The following is a 19,828-nucleotide window of genomic DNA, read 5'->3' as shown; positions in this document are numbered from 1 at the left end:
CATATATGTATACTCATACCCCAAAAATAAAAACATACGTCCGCACAAAGATTTGTACAGAAATGTTTGAAGCAGCATTAACCATAATAGTAAAAAGTGGAAACAAGCCACATGTCCACCAATGGATGAAGAGATCAATGAGGCATAATACATTCATGCAATGGAATATTATTCAGCAATTAAAAAAATAAAGTACTGATACATGCTGCAACATGAATGAATCTTGAACAGCGGCTGTCACAAAGGACCACATATTGTATGATCCCGTTGATATGAAATGGCTAAAATAAGCAAGTGCACGGAGACAGAAAGGACAGTAGAGATGGCCTATGACTGGGGTGTCAAGGGGTCCTGGAGAATAATGGCCAATAGGCACAGGGTGACAGAAATTTTGAGAGTCATGAAAATGTTCTACAAGTTTTTACGGTGACAGCTGCATAACCCTGTGACTACACTAAAAATCACCGAACCGTATTATTTAAATAGTATGGTATGTGAATTTTATCTAAGTAAAGCTGTTATTTAAAAATAAGTAGGGGCCCTGGCCGGTGTGGCTCAGCTGGATGGAGTGTTGTCCTGTAACTGGAAGGTTGAGGGTTCGATTCCCAGTCAGGGCACATGCCTGGTTTGTGGGTTCGATCCCCGGTCCAGGCACATATGATCCTTAGATTCCCTAGTCTGGGTGTGTACAAAAGGTAGCCAATTGATACTTTTCTCTCTAATCAATGTTTCTTTCTCTTCCTTCCTCTTTCCTTTCCTCTGTCTCTAAAAAACAATGAAATGTGTCCTGGGGTGAGGATAAAAATAAGGAAGGAAATAAATATATATATATATATATATATATATATATATATATATATATATATGGCCAGGCACATGGATACATAGAATGTGCTTTATGTTAGCTAGTCTCATCATTACTCAATAAATACCTTTTTTCTGAAAATGAAATTTTTCTTATAATCAGAGCTGTGAGTAGACCAGGAAATTGTATAAATCAGAGATTCTAAGCTCAAAGGCATACAAGGACCTGCAGAAGCCAGGAAAGGGTCACCACTAAGGTGAGTGGGCCCAGCATAAGTGAGGCTCTCCGTTCTAATGCAGCTGACTCCTTCTCAGCCACCAGCCACTGGAGTGCAAGCCCAGGATTATTAAAGCTGGTTTTTTAAGGGAAGGCAGAAGGTCAGATTTTTATGCACACTCTATTGACTTTTTAAGTGTTGGCACCAATTTCAAAGTGTTATAAACATTGAGAAGGTCAAAACCTGCGTCTGAGCCAGCAGGTCAGCAAGCGGGTTGCGGTCCCTGGGCCAGGTTGATGTCTGTGTTTTAAGTACTTTAGCATGATTCCAAAATGGTCCCCAAGCCTCTACCTCACCCTCCTCCCTAAACCCAGGTTCACCCCTCACCCCCTCCACCAGAATTTATCCAAGCTACAAAGACAGACAGAAGAATTCATACATAAACAGAGAGTCCCCAGACATTCTCCTTGATGCCCAAGTAAGGGCAGGGTAGTGAGGAGAAGGCTTTGGAACCCACAAGTTTTCACTCCTGATCTAATTAGAGAAACCTATAACAGAGACTCTGTGCAAAGAACAAATTTAATTTACAATTGGATATCTCCAATGAAGCCAGTTTTTATTAATTTCCAGCATAGCGCTCAGATATACTGGCCAGAATTTCAATATGTTTATTTAGTGTTTAAACCTCTAATGCATGAAAATTAATTATTTCAGTTTTGTGGCAAACTGTCCGCTGCCAGCATCCAAGCTATGCACCCAAGCCTGCCCTCCCAACCAGTCATCTTGGGGATGGGGGAAAAAAGGGTATCCCCATAATTATTTGGGGACTTGAAAGGTAAAGGCAAGGAATGGGGAAGAGACTTGAGCCTGCAATGAGACACTGATGCTTCAACAGGGAAGCAGATGGCATCTGTTGCATAAATTATTATTTATCCATGGAATTCCCCTCTGCCTATTACCAAATCAATCCTTTTAAAAGATTCTTTGTTGGGCCTGTGAAGTCCCCTGGCCAGTTCCCAACATCATTCCTTTGCTCACATCCCTCCCCACAGAGATGCAGCAAGGGTGACAATTCCAAGATGGCCCACCGGCAGCAGGCAAGGGTTTCTGAAGGCAGTGGTGTTTCCACTCCATTTGGACTGAGGGGACAGAGAGGAGTCCATTTAATTTTGCAGACTGGAGGCTGGTTGCAGGGGCCCCATGGTTCCTGATGCAGAAAGACCTGTCCTGTATGGACGCCCAATAACAAGACCTGTCCTACTTGGACACCAACCAAAGTGCCAACGAAGGCACAGAGCGTGGAGCTTACCTTGCATTCTGTCACGAAATCCTTGCAGAAGCCTCTGATGTAGGAAGTGGCACCAATCTGAGAAAAAAAAAAAACAAACAAACCAGAAGTCGTGAGATAAAGAACTCTGCTAATCCTGACAGCAAAACATGCTTTGAGGGCATGCACTGAAATTTAATCTTCAGGACAACTCTAAGGAGCCATTACAATTGTCACCATTTCCTGCAGATGGGGAAACTGAAGTGACATAATCTCTCCAAGACTCCACATCCTTTGGATGTCAGAGCCAGAATATGAACCCGGGCTTACGGGGGCTCGCAGGCCTGCCAAGGCTGTTGGGATGGCCAAGCCGCGTGCTTTTGGGTGGGTGGGAATCTTCTAACATGTTTAACTCACAGCTAGAGATGCATTTCACATCATGACCAAGTTCAAACACACAGAGAGACAGAGACAAAGAGGCAGGATTCATAAAACAATAGCTTGTCACAGGTTTTGATCACTGCTATTTGCGGTTCTAGTTCATTTTTGTGAAAACGGCCACAACCCATTTTACTGACCAAACAGCAGGTCATCACTTTCCATTTGAAAATTCAGACACTGGGGGCTCCCCGCTGGCCTCAGTCCGGACATCACGTTCCCTCACCTCCCTTCCTCTCTTCGGTTCTGGTCGACTGTCCTCTGGGACAGTGTAAAATTGTGAAGAGCGGGACCTGCAGGGGGCGCTGTTGTAAACGGTTGTGAAGTTTCGTTTGAGTCCCATTGGACTTACCTGGGCTGGCTCCGGGCTTTATCCCCCTCACTGTATCCATCCCAGGGCTGAGCTTGTCCCCTGACAAGGCCCTGCCTGTCACAGGAATGGAAGCAAGGGGGAATTCTCAAAGCTTCTCTCTCTCTTTTGATTAAAACCGGGGACATAGAGAATAGTCAATAATATTGTAACAACTATATATGAATCCAGGTGGGTACTGGAAATATCAGGGGGACCACTGTATAAAGTGTATGATTGTCTAATCACTGTGTTGATACACTGTTGTCGTCAGCAGCCGTCCGTCTCGAGAGACGATGGTGTAGCTTCTTAAGAGTCTATCTGCACCGCCAAGAATGGCTGTGCAGTCCGACTCGGGAGTGACACGGTATCTGTCTCCTCCCGTGTTGAATCGACATCTTGTGATGACGCTGGAGTGTCCTCTCCAGTGAAGCTGAAGCTACAGAGCCTGGGCAGGGTGATATGGAGGGTCTGCTGTTGCCCATGCAGCAGACCCCCCCTCTCTTCGCAGCTGAAGGGTCCAAGGGAAAGACGGAGTCAATACAGCTTGGCTTCAGGTGCGCCACAGGAGTTGCCGGTGTTGACTACAACGTCAAACCGCCTTAGGGACTCCGGCTCCGGATTTTCTGTCGGGGTTTACTCCCTTAGCCTTTCCCCTGAAGAGGTATGCCGCAAGGCAGCGGAGGTTTTTTGGAGTCAGAGTTTTCCTTCTCTGATGTGCCCTGACTGGAAGATCGAACCAGCGACACTTAGCTCGCAGGCCGACGCTCAATCCACTGAGCCAAACCAGCCAGGGCTGTACTAATCCTGAAACTGATATAGAATAATATTGACTGTCAACTGTAATTGAAAAATAAAGTACAAAAAAAAAAAAAAAAAAAAAAACTGGGCTGGGCCCGCTGGGCCTTTCACTGGGAAGCTCCCTCTAATATCACTCATTCAATGAGCATTTACCAAGAGCCTACCACAAGTCAGGCACAGAGCTAGGCCCTGGAGGCCACGTACTCCATCAATGGCACCCCTGAACTTGTGCAATATGAAGGCTCTTAGGAAATGTGCATATGTGATGCCAATATAAAAAACGCCCCAACCTGTAAAGAATTTTATATGAGTTTATTGGAGCCAAACTGACTATATATGCGGGGGAGCCGGCTCTCCGATGCTCTAGAGAATAACAGAGTTGCAGCTTCTTTTATGCATTGAAAATGAGGAGGGGTAGGAAGATTGGAGAGAGCTAGGCGGGGACCGGCTTACGGGATAGTTACAACTATGTGCTCTCTTCAGGATTACTACCCACCTCGAGGAGGATCGCTTCTCGTTTTTCTAAGGTGTGTTCACCCAAATGCACAGGAACAATGGACAGGGTTGGTTTAAAACCTTTCACTAAAGAAGTTATAGGCCTGGGGCGGGGGGGCTGCCCACCATGACCTGCCCCATTAGGAATTTATGATCAGATCACCCTGTGAGGTGACTTCCCATAGAACCCCTTTTTTCATCCACAGGAAGTAAGACACAAGCCATCCTGACCCCAGAAGCCTCTCAGCACTCAGACAGGGAAACCCACAAAAGCAGTAAACTGTTAGACTTCCAATCACAAAGGAATGAGGAAATGGTTAAGACTCTCCAGGAAAGGGGCAGATATCAGGAAAGACTCCTAGAGGAACACACTTGAGCTGGGTTACTGAGCCTTGAATTACACATCTCAAATGGGTAGCCTGAGGGCCGAATCTACCTCCACTGACATGTTTTGCATCTACGTGTAATTCTTTAAATTGATTGCCAACATTTTAAAGCCTTGATTTTCACCTTCCTTAAAAAAATTGGAAGTGTGCCGTCACTGGGTCCATAGGGAAGGGCAATAATCAGCAAGTGCTGAGTAGCTGCTACACAGGCAAGTATTCTGTAGTTTGTCATAGTCCCCACCACTCCCTATTATACCTCACTTACAATTCCTCCTGGGCCCCTGGAAGTATCTGGGTTTGCAAACCTTGTAGGTTAGAAGTCAGAGTTTCTACGCCTGGCTGTTGGCTTATGCTTTGAAGGAAACGTAGTTCCAATGTCTAGGCCAGCTCACCAGGGCACGGAGACAGCCTGTCCAGCCAAGAACCAAGGTATTGCCTTAGACTCTGGGTCTTCTGGGACCACCCCTTGGTGGTCAGCCGCTGGACAGCATATGCATTCAGTCAATGAAGGAAAATTCCAATAGGATGTCTTGATTTTTATTAAATAGGAACAGTGCAGAATTCTGCCTTCCAAAGCTTCCAGAATTTTGCTTTGTCTGGATGAACGGGGTCTATAAAATAGCAAGCACTTGGTATAGTAGGTGGGTCCCGAAGCAGCTGGAGACAGGAGAGGTGTGGGATAGGAGTTACTAGTCACCAAACATTACGTAATCTCTCTGTGATTCCAGACCTCATTTTCTCATTTCTCCAATGACTAGTGTGTGTTAGTCTATAATTTTTCATGCTGGATGAAGTGACAGAGGACATAGATATCAGGGGACTCTAGGTGAAGCACCATGAAATACCAATACATTCAACTTAAAATAGCTCAATACATAATTTTCTGCTAAATTAAGGGCCTGTACTAACAACTGCTAATGTATACTGAACACAGTATCTCATTTTTTTTATAAGATCTTCAATAAGATAGATGCCACAGTTTTGGAAGTACCATTTTAGAGAAAGGGAAAGTAAGTTTCAGAGAACTCCTGTGACTTGTCTGATTTAGCAACTGTTGATGACAGAACAGGCCTCCGGGCAAGCTGATTCCCCATCCTCTGCTCATCTACGAGATTCTGATAGAGCCAAGAAGTCACTGAGAAAGTCAACCTACTAACTTGGTTCTCTCACCCACTGGAGTGTGAACATGTGCTCATTCTCTCTGAAAGAATTAATTGAGCAATTATTATGGGCCAGACTTGGTCCCTGCCCTTTTGACGTCTACACTCTCATGGAAAAGCGGAAAGAGGGCCCCTTTTCTGATGACTAGAAAAGGTCACGATCCCTTTTCGCTAGGGATCCCCTTGAGCCCACTCAGCGTACAAACGTTCACGATTCAGAGAAGCTTAATAAATGTTCTATCATGACGACTTCAGGCTCTAAAGTTGCATGACTCTGTAAGATGGTCCTGGGCCGGGGCAATAAGGGACGGGATGAGTCCACAGAGCAAATGGGGCATAAGCTGGGTCCTGAAGGAAAGGCGGCTGGTTCTTATACAAATCAAAAAGAGGCAAGAAGACTGGATGAAGAACCACCTGAACAAAGGTGCGGAGGTGGGGACTCACGTATTACTCAGAGGGACCGTAAATACAGTGATCCCTCATGTATCTCGGGTATTACGTTCTAGACCCCCTGCCATAGGTGAAAATCCGCGAAGTAGGAATCTTACATTTATTTTAGTATTTATTGTACAGCACCGCAAAACCCTGCAGTATAGCGAAAAATCTGCGATAAATAAATGTTTTTAAAAATCCCGCGATACAATGAGGCCACGATAAGTGAACCGTGATATAGAGAAGGACTACTGTAGACCTCTTTTTCTAAAGGAAAGGTTGGTGGGAAGTAGGATAAGGTAGAGACCAGACACAATGGAGCCTGGAATGCTGAGCCCACAAGATGGAGCCTCGGTTTCAGCCTTTGGAAGCCGCTGAAGAATTTTACTTGAAGAGGAAAATGTGCAAGGTTAAATGAGGTGGGAGACGAGGAATTACTATGAATCAATGGCAAGATGCTTCTAGCAGCTATGTGTGGTGGGTAAAGGAGAAAGGAAAGCCAACAAGGAAAATATCAGAACAAGCTGGAAATGGGGGAACCATGTCGCAAAAACATGGAGTAATACCAGAGATTTTCCACCCGACTATTGCGCCTGACAGCTTTCTGATGCAAGGCTATTTGGGGACATTTAGCAGCATCCCTGGCCTCTACCCTCTAGGTGCCAGTAGCAAGCTTCACCCCTTTGAAACAACCTCAAAGGTCTCCAGACATTGCCCAATGTCCCCTGGGGCCAAAATCATCTCTATTTGAGAACCACTGGCTGATAAGATTCAAAAGAGTAATCATTTTGCACTTTTCGTGTGGCTCAGTGGGTGGGCATTGATCTGCAAAGCACAAGGTAGCCAGCTAGTTTGATCCCGCCATCAGGGCACACGCCTGGGTTGCAGGTTCAGTCTGTGTAGGAGAGGCAACTGATCAATGTTTCTCTCCCTCTTTCTCCCTCCGTTCCCCTTTCTCAAACAAACAAACGAACAAACTGATTAATAAATAAATGAATAACTTAAAAAAAGAAAAGAGCAATCATTTCCCAAAAGGGTGGGAGACAGCATTCTAAATGTGCACTTTCTGAAAAGTGTACTTTTTAAAATGCACTCGTTTTCTCCCCTCCCTTTCTGTTATCAGTTTCCCTGAAGGCAGCAAAGTCAAGAAGGGAAATGGGAAAGAAGCCATTGGCCTTGGTGATGGAAGGTCACTAGGTACTTTCAAGAAAGCTTTGTCTGCATATCAAAGAATGCTCAACCTCACTATCCATCAGAGAGATGCAAATAAAAACCACGATGAGATACCACCTCATACCAGTCAGAATGGCCATCATCAACAAATCAACAAACAAGTGCTGGCGAGGATGTGGAGAAACGGGAACCCCAGTGCACTGCTGGTGGGAATGCAGACTGGTGCAGCCACTGTGGAAAACAGTTTGGAATTTCTTCAAAAAACTAAAAATGGAACTGCCTTTTGAACCAGCGATTCCACTGCTAGGACTATACCCAAAGAATCCTGAAACCCCAATTCAAAAGAACCTATGCACCCCAATGTTCATAGCAGCGCTGTTCACAATAGCCAAGTGCTGGAGACAGCCTAAGTGGCCATCTGTAGATGAGTGGATCAAAAAACTGTGGTACTTTTACACAATGGAATACTATGTAGCAGAGAGAAAGAAGGAACTCCTGCCATTTGCGACAACATGGATGGAACTAGAGAGAATTATGCTTAGCGAGATAAGCCAGGCAAAGAAAGACAAATACCATATGATACTACCTGATACAGGAAACTAAGGAACAACACAAACAAATGAGCGAAACTGAATGAGAGGCATGTAAACAGGGAACAGACTAACGGTTATGGGGGGGTGTAGGGGACTACGGAGGGGAAGGGTCTAGTAAAGGAATTAGTATAAGTAACCATGGACATGGACAACGGGGTGGGGATTGACTGTGGGAGAAGGGGTGGGCTGGGTGAGGGGGTGTAATGGGGGAAAAAGTGGGAGAACTGTAATAGAAAAGCAATAAATAAATAAATAATTAAAAAGAAAAAAGAAAAAGGAAGAAAGCTCCTTGTGTCGTTAAGTCCATTTAAAAGGAGTTATGGGGAAAACAGGCAATTGAAACATGAGGACAATCTAAGGTGAGCTGCTCTCTGGAAGACAGAGGTCTTCATCTGGGATTCTGCAAGGCCGTAAAAGAAACAGACTCCTTTTCCCACTGGCTTCCAAACGAAGGTCACAATCAAAAAGCAGAAGTGTCTCTTTTGCAGTCACCTCCATCTCCAACCCAGCCAGGGTCCGTCCCGGGGACAGATGCCGCCCGGAAGGACCAGCGCAAAGACAGGCCAGGTGAGCCCACGTGTGGAAACGTCTAAGGCTGGCTTGGGTTTGGCACTTACGGAACAATAACCAGAGCCTTTGAACAGACGGAACAAAGAAGCCATTTGTCTTCTTCAGAAGCTACAAAGTCAGGTAGGTCACAGGGGAGGATTAAGGGGGAAAGGAGAGGGGACCCAGCAGAGACTAAGGTCTGCTGGATCTGGCCTAGGACCCTCTGCCGGGATCCGAGGTCTGGAAGTCAGTGAGTGGGTAAGAAAGCAACCAAGTGCACCTAAGGCGACCCAGGAATGGAGGCTCTAGGGTTTTGTGTTTAAAAATTCACTGATTTTTTTTTTTCTTCTCAGCTGCTTTAATTTATGCAGTACGCTAGAAGCAAGCAAGGGGGAGGGGACAGCACTCTAAATAGATGCATTTTTTTAAAAAAATGCACTCAGATTTTCTTAATTCACTTTTCCTTATCATTCCTATGAATTAGTGATGCCGGATTTTCTCTTCTTCTTTGCCTAAGAGCTTCCCTGGGTTCCTCGCATTGGGACACATGGTCGGCATTAAAATGCTTGTGCGAACTTCTCTTCCTTTAATATTCCCTGGCTAGCTTGGTTTTTAATCTCACAGCCCTGCTTTCCAAATGATCTTTCTGCTTGAGATACATATTTATCATTCCTTCCCCTCGCCTGCCTGCCTACTTCACAGGCCTCACATGATTTGAAGATTTCAAGTAACAACCCAGCCATCCTGAGGGGTGTTCTGCCTCACCCCCAATTTGGAGCTAGCTTTTTGATCACTGGGGTCCCGTTTCCTTCCCTATTAGTCACTGCTGTTATCTGCCCAAGATCGACTCAGTAGGAAACTTTCCGAGGGGCGGGGGAAGAGAGAGTAACAGAGGGGCAGAAGACACTGGAGTTAATGATAGACAAGTCACATGTTCTGAATCTCGCCTGCACCTCTGGAAAGAAAGTGGTCAAATCGCTCATTCTTTCTGTATTTCTTTCTTCCTAAGTGTGAAAGGAACACAGCTGTCATTAGAGAATACGACGTTGTGAGAATGAATGACTCTTATTGGCACAGTCCTGAAGGCAAGGTCCCATGAGGCAGTCTTATAGGCTGCTTACCTGCAGTGCTGGCCTTGTGACGGACCCCGCAGCTGCCCTGCCAAAGACCGAAGACCGGCCGCTTCTCAGAAGCCTAGCAGCTCCAAAAGAGGAGTGGCACAGTCTCCGAGGGTCCCTAGACCAGCAAACGAGGGCCATTTGGCCAACAAATGAGGGCCATTCGGCCAACAGACACCTTCCACTGACTTCCAAAAAGAAGTAGAAAGACCAAGGTTGTCCCTTAAAAACTTTCTTTACACGATAAATTCCAACAGCTGTCTCTAGGTGATCAGGGTTAGAAATTAGAAACTCTTTTAGTTTTTTTTTTTTTTGGTGTGTGTGTGTGTGTGTGTGTTGTTTTTTTAATTCCTTTGTATTTCTAGTTCCAATTTTGCCTTTATAGGGACCATGGACCACTTTGGTCATCTGGTAATCACCTCAGCCATTTCTTAACTCAGTAAATGTCTATTTTGGGTCAAATGGTTCTTAAATTTTTCTTTAAAAAAAAAAAGTTAAATCCCTTAATTTGGTTGAGACCTGACTTTCCGTTTCCTCCTTTGTGAAATTTGGGGGTCCTTATGTTGTTTGGGAACAAATAATTCCCCAAGCTGTTCCTTGAAAGTGACAGGGCAAGTGATGCCACCCACCTGGTGAAGAATGAGGTTGGGCACTGAATCCACAAGCCACATACCCCCTGATGTGCACGTGTCCCACGTGGTACTGATGTAATTTAGCGTTCAGATCCTAAGATAGGGCTTATCTGCCATCTTTAGCAGTTTTCAAAAAACCACCCTATGAAATCAAGTCAGACCAATCTTGGTTGTTGTCATCTGATTGGTTGGTCAGTGTGGGGTGTTTTTGTTTTTGTTTCTTGCCTCTGTGGAAAGCAGTCACTCAGCCTCCAGAGGAGCAATGCCAAATGTGCCAGATTCCTGGGAAATCACCTTAAGAGGGCTCTTCCCAAAAGGCCCCCCTGTTGCCGAGTTTCCTGAGGAGCTGCTCTGTAGGCAATCAGACACTGTCAAGCATCCTTCTGATCACAAAAACCTACCTGAAGTAGTCACACCTACTAAACGTGCTATGCAGATTCCTCCCACTTTTATATGGACCTGTGTTGCCCAGTCTTTTAAGTATAAAAACTTTTTAAAAAAATGAAAATGGTCCTTCATACTTTTTTCAATGAAATCTCAAATATGCCATCCCCCCATCCACTATCAAAATGTCTAGGTATCCATCACTCACCAGTTCAATTTTTTAAAAACTAATAATAAGCAAAACCAAACACCTGTAATGCTTTACGATGCCTCCCCTTCTCAATAAATCCAGTCTCTTGCTTTAGAAGTTGATAGAAGATCACGGGTTTCTAAAAATGTGGGCTAAAAGCTTGCTTTGCTGCCTCAGAGTTCTGCTGGCATTTTTTTCCCCATATGTGTACTTGTTAATTATTTCACGTGTCCCATGAATAGCATAGGTTCTCCATAGGGTGATGTCCATGGTCTATAAGTAGTGATGGGTTCATTTCCACCACCGCTTATGTGGTTGAACAACAGCCTCTGAACCACTTTTCCCCCCAGGAATTCCTCTTCCTGCCGCCCCTTTGCAGTCGACTTGAAGAAATCCTGAAGAGATGCTGGAAAATGATCTTTAAGGCGCCTGGGGGACCCTTGCGTCCACTGTAACTTCTGAGCTCCAGCTCCGGACGCCCCTGCCCCCACCCTGCCCGAACCCCTCAGTTGGCAGCCGGACGCGGTGATCTCGGTGACCAGTAGAGGGCACACTTACTTTACTTTCGCAAACCCCAGCTTGAGTGAAGCCCGGAGGTGGGCGCGGGAGGGAAATGCGCTTTGCAGCAAAACCCGTACCAGGGATTGGTCGCTTCTCGCGTTTGCGGCAAAGGCTGGAGCAATTTGCAATCCTAAAAGCCGAGTTGTGCTGAGCGCTTGATTTGGAGGAAGTTACTACTCTTTTAACAATCGACCGCTGAGCTGCAAACTCAACGGCTAATGATTTACCTTGAACACAGGCACACTACACACGCATCTCCCGCTCTGAGGTTTTGTTTTGTTTTCTTTTGTTTTTTCCTGTTTTGGAATTGGGGAGAGGGGGCAAGAGGTGGAAAAGTTTCCTTAAAATGCTTTTGGGTGAAGGATCAAGGATGAGAAGATGGCCTTTGTTTTTAATACCCTAGTATAATGCAAAATCACAAATCCCGAGCGAATATGCATTAAATATTAAATATAAATTCATTCAGTCAGAGAGTAAATCATGTGTCGTGTTGGGCAACATTCTGGGTGGAAGTGTAGATGAAATGTATATAGATGGACGCTGATTATACATAGGAACTTTCACTATGGCGTTCAGAACAAAAATTTAGGGTCAGTGAACTAGGAAATTAGTGCCTGAAATTCGGCCAATATTTTATTGGCTCAAGAACCACCCCTCAAAAGGCACAGAAGTGGTACTTGTATCCTCTCTTTTGATCAGAATCGATGCATTTTTTTCGTGCTTCATCGTAGTGCCACTCATAAAGAGGAAAAGAAGACCCGGAAAGGAAATTAAACGCCCGGTTTGTCCAAGGAGGAAAGAGTTAACGGTTTTCTTCACTGGGGTCTCTGCTGAGTCCGGTCCCGCGGCTCTCTCCACCGCTCCCCGATATTCTCGCGTCTAGAGCCTTTGATTTTCCCAAAACCCGGGAGCCCCCGGACTGGTGCAAACCCGAGCTACGGGCGCAAATACGTTTCTTCTGAAACCTGGATGAGGAATTGGAACTCCAAGAGGCGCGGGGAAGCGATGTCTGTGTGTGTGTGTGTGTGTGTGTGTGTGTGTGTGTGTGTGTGCGCGCGCGCGCGCGCGGGGGGAGGCTACAGACCCGCAGAAAGCAGGAGGGAGGAACCCCGCAGCGCGCACCTACAACTATGCATCTCCCTTACTCCAGCGCCAAACAGGCAGAAAGACCTCAGGGATTAACGCGTCCTGGGCCACAGCCGGCTCTGCGCGGGCGGAGGGGCCTGCTGCCTTGGCAGCAAATCGGGGGAGTCATTCTGGTAGAAGGTGCCCAGTCGAGATAGCTACACACACACACACAAAGCATTAACACCCCCAACAAATGCAATGGATGTTTATTAACGCGCTCTCCAAGTATATGTGACAGTGCGTTGCAGAATTCTTTTAATAATTCCAGTTATCATTTCTCAGCTCTTATCACTTATCCCCATCTACACTCATACCCCGCACACACTCAGCGCGCACCCATAAATACCCTTTCTTTCCTCCTCTCTTCATAGCGCTTATTCCAAACGCAGCCTTGCCCCCAGCCTGAGAGAAGCGCCTAGTAGCCCGGGACGTGCGCGGAGTGGCTTTGGGTACACGCTGTGTTCTCAGTGTTGAGAGCTCAGCTGTTTCGCCTGCGATGACTTAAGCACGCAGGACCAGTAAGCGGCCTGTCACACCGGGTGCTGAGCCAGAGGAACAGCAGAGAAAGGGACCCGGCTCGAGCCGGCGCAAAAGAAAATGGTAGGCGCGCGCTGTGTAATTAATGCTACGATCTGACTATTTACATCCAACCGCTCGCTCCCCGTCACTGGAGTGCCAAGCTGTAAGACTAAGTCTCCTCCCCGCGCCCCTCCCTCCGCTCAGGCGCCCCTCCAGGTTTCCCAAAGGGGAGGCCGTAAAGAGATCCGCTCCCGCGATCCCGCCCACCGGCCCTTTATAGGCGAGGGTCTTGCTGCGGAGGACCCCCCAGCTGCCTCCGCGTTTCACGCGTCCCGCCTGCCGCCTTCCTACCCCACCCTCCCTCCTCTGGAAGGGCAGGGCTACTCCGAGGCTTGGCGGGAAAGGACAGAGGGGAGGGATCGAACCGATATAAACCGGCTTATCTGACTCGCTGTAGTAATTCCAGCTGGAGGCAGAGGGAGCGAGCGGGCGGACCTGCCAGGCTGAGCTGAGCGAGCCCGGCGAGTCGAGTCGCGCTCGGGGCGCCCAGGGCAGGGAGGTCCGGAGTGAAAGGGGGGCTTCTCCGCCTCCGACCCAGCCGCCTCCTCCCTGCCCTTCCCGCAGACTCTTGCCAGCGACCCGTAACCCTCGGCGCATCCACGAAACTTTGCCCCTTGCAGCGGGTGGGCACTTTCCTCTGGAACTTACAACCCCCGACGAGGACGCGGAGAGGCTCTTCTGCCTTTTGGGGAGACCCTTCTCCCCGCCGCTGACGACGACCCGCTGCTCTAAAAGGCGCCCCTTGCCCCTTTTTGGACGCTGGATTTCCTTCGGATAGTGGGAAACCCGGTAAGGACCCAGATCTATTCGTCTTTTTCTTTTTCTTCTTTTTTTTTCGCTACCGCTTTATGAACGCGATGAGTCCAGTACCCGAATCGGGGTGTCTTCTCTCCCATTCCTGTACTATTGACACTTATCAGAATAGTTGGCGTAGGGCGGGGTGGGGTAGAGTGGCTGATCAAGATGGGAGAGCGGAATGCAGAGAGAAAACGGGGGTGCGTATTTTACACAAGCCCTTGGAGATTTTTGCCGATGGATACTGACGCAGAGTCCGGGCGGCTGGACATTCCTGCTTTATTGCATTAATTGCTTTGGGGTTTTGGGGGGGAGGTGGGGGAGCTCTGCTTTGTGGTGGGCAGAAAGCCCTTTGCATCTTGGACTAAGGATTGCATATCCTTCTGTGAGAGTAGAGGACTCGCGCAGCCGCCGACTTTTCCCCAGTCTCCGAAAGGGCATTTAAATTTCAGCTTTTTTGACCGCATTTCTGACAGCCGGAGACGCTGCGGCGCGGTGCGCCCGCCGATTCCCTGGCGTTTCCTATCCGGGCCCTGCTCCTTTTCAGAAGTTGGCGTTTGGCTTCTAAAAAGAAGAGTAAAAATTAAAGATCTTGGTGTACCGAGGTGTTGGACTTGCTGTTGCGGAGGAGCTGGGAGGTTGAGAGGGAACGCTGGGGCTGGGATGTGTCGGAGCCGCCTGGATGCATTGACCGAGAAAACGAGGGCACATCTCCGTGTCCCACCCCTCCGTGTCGGTGTCCCCGCGCCCCTCAAACGCGGAGGGTCCGCCAGGAGCCGGGGAGCCGGGCTTTTTCAGAACAGCTGCTATTCTCGGAGGGTGAAGGGAAGGGCGCCCCCGCTCCCGCTCCGGGCGCCGAATCGCAGCTGGGTCTCTGGCGCAGTTGCGTAGCCGTATTGGGTGTTGAAGGGAGGTGGCCCTATTATTCTCGAATACCTCCCCTTTTAGTGGGGGCGGGGGGCTGTGAAGGGCCGCGGCTGAGCTCGCCGCACCAGCCGGCGAGGAAAAAGAAGAAAGGCCGAAAGAAGAAAAACCGGCAAAAAAGGGAGGGGGCGCCGTATGGGTGGGGATGGAGAAGGAGGCTGGGAGGGGCCGTGGCGCCCGCGGGGAAAGGAGCGCAGCTAGGGCGCTAGTGGGAAGGGACGCAGCCGCTCCCGCCGCAGCGCCTCTCGCCTTCTCCAGGTGGCGCAAAACTTTTCGGGGTTGGCAGATTGTATTCCCGCCGCCGCCTTTCCCGGCCTCTTTCCGAGGCCAAAGCCAATTTCGATTGCTCTGCGGCTGCGGGGCAGAGTCCTAGGCTTTGCGCTCTGGGCTCCGGGGGCACCGAAGTCCCGCTGGCGCTCCGCAGCTGGCTCACCAAGTATGTGTCCGAGATAGGAGGTCGCACGGAGGGGGTGAAGGGGTGCCCCTTATTGCCCCCACCTTTCTCGCCACTGGCCCATTTTGGGGGTAGCGCTGGAAGGGTAGTGGTTCGTGACTGGCGCGCACTGCGCGGGGTTGAGGCACCAGCCCAGACACCCCCCCCCCTTAACTCAATTGCCCCCCTTTGTGTGCCCCCTTCAGCAGGCTGCCGCGATGCCCCTCAACGTCAGCTTCGCCAACAGGAACTATGACCTCGATTACGACTCGATGCAGCCCTATTTCTTCTGTGACGAGGAAGAGAACTTCTACCACCAACAGCAGCAGAGCGAGCTGCAGCCTCCGGCGCCCAGCGAGGATATCTGGAAGAAATTCGAGCTGCTGCCCACCCCTCCCCTGTCGCCGAGCCGGCGCTCCGGGCTCTGCTCGCCCTCCTACGTTGCGTTCGCGTCCTTCTCCCCCAGGGATGTTGACGACGGCGGCGGTGGCAGCTTTTCCACCGCAGACCAGCTGGAGATGGTCACCGAGCTGCTGGGCGGAGACATGGTGAACCAGAGCTTCATCTGCGACCCGGACGACGAGACGCTCATCAAAAACATCATCATTCAGGACTGTATGTGGAGCGGCTTCTCGGCCGCCGCCAAGCTGGTCTCGGAGAAGCTGGCCTCCTACCAGGCTGCGCGCAAAGACGGCGGCAGCCGGAGCCCCGCCCGAGGGCACGGCGCCTGCTCCACCTCCAGCCTGTACCTGCAGGACCTGAGCGCCGCCGCCTCCGAGTGCATCGACCCCTCCGTGGTGTTCCCCTACCCCCTCAACGACAGCAGCTCGCCCAAGCCCTGCGCCTCGCCCGCTTCCCCCGCCTTCTCCCCGTCCTCGGACTCGCTGCTCTCCTCGGCCGCCTCCTCCCCACGGGCCAGCCCAGAGCCCCTGGCGCTCCACGAAGACACACCGCCCACCACCAGCAGCGACTCTGGTAAGCTGCACCCCTGCACGTCTGACAAAGGGGACGGCAGGCTGTCTTTCTTATTCTCAGTGACCGCTGATTCTGCTGGCCACTTCCGCTGACAGCGTCTTGCCTCTTCTCTTTACATTTTGGGAAAGAAATGGCTGGTCTGGAGCGATCTAGGAACTCCTTAGCCCCAGAAACACTGGGCTTTCCTCTTCCCTCCCATCCCTTCCCCTAAGACCGCCCTAGCAGCCAGCTCCTTCCTCACCTTCCCACCCCTTAGGAATTTCGTTTGGATTTTAAATCTTCCTGGTTTATCTTGCAACTGAATCCGTTCCCTGTTACCTTTCTTAAGCATTTTAATTGCCCTAGGGGGAAGGGGGGAGTGTGAATGAGATTCAGAGAAGATTGACCTCTTTGAGAGAAAGAATTGCCTCCCTTTTCCTTTCTGAGAAGTGTTGGAATGTAATGGACTGCGGATCTTCCACATTGAAGAGGGGCTGTGGCCGGAGGCAGGGCAGCCTCCAGCCTGAAGCTGCCAACTAGTGAAAGTGCCTGAGTGAATGAGCTGAGAGGTTGGGATCCTTTCAGCCTCTTGAACACTTACTTACAAGCAAATCCTTTCCAAAATTGGACTTTTCTTCCTTCCCCCACCCCTTAGGACTTTGGCAAAGCTGCAAGATTTTTCTTTTCTCCCTCTTTTTTTTTGGCACTTCCAGTAAAATAGGGAGTTGCTAAAGTCATACCAAAAAATTTGCAGCTATTCTTTGCAACATCTGAAGGGTTCTTGGTAAAGTCCCTTAAAAACAGGAGGTGCTTGGGAATGTGATGTGCTTTGGGTGTGCCCAAAGCCTCATTAAGTCTTAGGTAAGAACTGGCATCGATGTTACATCCTGGTAAATTGTAATTTTCTTGCCTGTACCATAATCCCAGCTGTCACTCTGCCTTCATGGGGAGAAGAGCGGGGATGATCGGCTCATTTGTTTTCTGGGATAATTTTGTGCCAGGGTCCGCCCTCATATAATAATATATTTATATAGAATTAATTTAATGTAATCGTTGATTAAGGAAATGTTGCTAACTGGGTGATTTCTATTTCCTTTCTTAAAGAGGAAGAACAAGAGGATGAGGAAGAAATTGATGTTGTTTCTGTGGAAAAGAGGCAACCCCCTGCCAAAAGGTCAGAATCGGGGCCACCCTCTGCCGGAAGTCACAGCAAACCTCCTCACAGCCCACTGGTCCTTAAGAGATGCCACGTGTCTACCCATCAACACAATTATGCAGCACCCCCTTCCACGAGGAAGGACTGTCCCCCTGCCAAGAGAGCAAAGTTGGACAGTGGCAGAGTCCTGAAACAGATCAGCAACAACCGCAAATGTTCCAGCCCCAGGTCCTCGGACACAGAAGAGAATGACAAGAGGCGGACACACAACGTCTTGGAACGCCAGAGGAGAAATGAGTTGAAACGCAGCTTTTTTGCCCTGCGTGACCAGATCCCGGAGTTGGAAAACAACGAAAAGGCCCCAAAGGTAGTTATCCTTAAAAAAGCCACGGCTTACATCCTGGCCATCCAAGCAGAGGAGCAAAAGCTCATTTCGGAAAAGGACGTATTGCGGCAACGGCGAGAACAATTTAAACACAAACTCGAACAGCTACAGAACTCTTGCGCGTGAAAGTGGACCTGTCGGAGGGAGGACCGAGAATCACTTAGGACTTCTCACTCGTTACTAAGAGAAAAGGAGGGAAAAAGTTCCTTCTGCCAAAAACGCAGAATTTATTATACGTATGACCTTTATTTCCCCCCCCCCCCCCCCAATGCATGGTAAAGTGCAACCGCACAACCTTGGCCGAGTCTTAGGACTGAAAGACTCAGCCATAATGTAAACTGCCTCAAATGGGACATTGGGCATAAAAGAGCTTTTTTATGCTTGCCTTTTTTTTTCCCCCCCTTTAACAAATTTGTATTTAAGAATTTTTTTTTTAAATCTTAAAATTTCCTTTGTAAATACGGCCATTAAATGTAAATAACTTTAATAAAATGTTTATAGTAGTGATACAAAATTCCAAACCATGTATTATAAAGCATAATTTTTTTATTTAAATACATTTCCCTTTTTAAAATTGATTTTTTTTATTGTTTTTAGAAAAAAATAAAATGTCTGGCAAATATATAATTGAGCCAAATCTTAAGTTTGCGAGTGTTTTGTTTCTTCTTTGTTTCCTTTGCTATTTCATCAATTACAAAAGAACAGAATTTGGCCCTTCAGGGGGTGCCTTTATAAAGAAGGGAAAAGAAGTTATTTAGGACCGCACAAGGGCTTTGTTAAAATGGGTCTGGGGCCTCCAGGTCTTTAACTTATCAGGGTTATAAGATGCTTCCTGGAGATTGGCGATAAGGGCCAGAGTTGATACTCGAAAGAATGAAAGAGCAGAAAGCTGGTGAATGGGGTTAGAGGCACAGAGTTGCTAGAGATTAAAGATAACAGTTAAGTAGACCAGGCGTGGAGGTAAGGACTGGGGGTTGGGAGGAAAATGAAAAACCCTCTGAACTTTCGTTAACCCGTGCCATTCCCTTGTTCCAGTCAAACCCAGGGTTCTGCCCAGTGAAAGAGTGGAGGGGGAAGAAGAGTAGAAACAAATTTAGCTGCTTGCCCAATACTACCAGGTGCCAGCCTTCTGCACGGGTTATTTCGTAAGCCCCAGAGGAGCTCTGGGAAGCTTGTTGCTAACCTTAATTTTACAAGCAAGGAAACAATAGAAGTTCAGAGAGGTGATGTGACTTCTCTGTGGCCACACGGCTGATAAAAGGCAGCATCCAAGTCCCATCTTTGTTGAAAAACACTCAACGTTTCTCTCATGTCTTCGCTCATCCTAAAGCACTGAGATCAAGAATATTTTGGGTTGGGGGCCTGAGGGGCTGTTAAGTCGTAACCATACGCTACTACGAGTGAGCTAGGCATTCCTTGTAAGCGTTTTCCTTGTATAATGCCACAGTAGCCCTGTGAAGGCGGTGCTGTTGATGTCCTCAAAATAGAAGGGTAAACTGAGGCACAGAAAGACTCATCCCTGTGGCCAAGGTTCACCAACACTGAGGAGCAGTGATTCAAACCCAGGCAATCCACTCTTAAGCTGCTAGCCCATTTCGCAAAGAGGCCAGAAGAAATATACATGGGCCGCTCATGAGAACAGGAGTCACCAATCGAGTGGATTTTGTGTTTTAATTTCAACCTGTTGCACATCAAGTCCCCATTTTCTTTTGTTTTATTGTTTATTGTTTAATTTTTCCTTTCACGTGGAAACATCCAGAACTCATATTCCCTCCTACCTTAGCCATTTGTTGAGACTCACCAGTTGCTCTGGGGAAGCAGCCAGTTTAGAACTGCTACTGTTCAGATCATAAAATAAAATATAATTACTCTTTGTCGTGTGAGTCATTATTTTGGAAACAACAGACTCCCAACCTCTTTCACA

The 19,828-nt window shown here is 48.1% G+C and overlaps 1 protein-coding gene and 1 long non-coding RNA gene across 4 annotated transcripts; one reads left to right on the top strand and one right to left on the bottom strand.

Moving 5' to 3' along the window:
- The first annotated feature begins 13,982 nt into the window (after positions 1-13,982).
- MYC (MYC proto-oncogene, bHLH transcription factor) lies at positions 13,983-18,149 on the top strand. Of its 3 annotated transcripts, none has more exons than XM_090283367.1 (3): positions 13,983-14,046; positions 15,619-16,384; positions 17,468-18,149. In XM_090283367.1, exons 2-3 carry the CDS (start codon positions 15,628-15,630, stop codon positions 18,028-18,030), a joined length of 1,320 nt encoding a protein of 439 aa, XP_090139493.1. In that variant the 5' UTR covers positions 13,983-14,046; positions 15,619-15,627; the 3' UTR covers positions 18,031-18,149. The 3 variants fall into 3 exon arrangements, with proteins under 3 accessions (XP_090139493.1, XP_090139492.1, XP_090139494.1); XM_090283366.1 differs by having other exon boundaries at positions 15,616-16,384; XM_090283368.1 differs by lacking the exon at positions 13,983-14,046 and adding an exon at positions 15,127-15,412 and having other exon boundaries at positions 15,616-16,384.
- Positions 14,315-15,539, bottom strand: LOC150003982 (uncharacterized). Its single transcript, XR_016512345.1, has 2 exons — positions 14,777-15,539; positions 14,315-14,616 (listed from the first exon to the last, which is right to left on the bottom strand). It is a non-coding gene; the product is annotated as an uncharacterized LOC150003982 (long non-coding RNA).
- Positions 18,150-19,828: the final 1,679 nt, after the last annotated feature.

Source organism: Furipterus horrens, unplaced genomic scaffold (genome assembly GCF_987537825.1).
Source record: "Furipterus horrens unplaced genomic scaffold, mFurHor1.1.pri manual_scaffold_7, whole genome shotgun sequence".
In the NCBI taxonomy this organism is placed as follows: Eukaryota; Metazoa; Chordata; class Mammalia; order Chiroptera; family Furipteridae; genus Furipterus; species Furipterus horrens.
The sequence above is the reverse complement of the archived record's forward strand: the minus strand, read 5'-3'. Positions and strand labels throughout refer to the sequence as shown.

What these genes read in the sequence shown, in the direction of transcription:
- MYC (XM_090283367.1), top strand. Translation starts at nt 15,628, where the DNA reads ATGCCCCTCAACGTCAGCTTCGCCAACAGGAACTATGACCTCGATTAC. An exon ending in CACCACCAGCAGCGACTCTG is followed by an intron (nt 16,385 to 17,467) that starts GTAAGCTGCACC and finishes CCTTTCTTAAAG; the next exon opens with AGGAAGAACAAGAGGATGAG.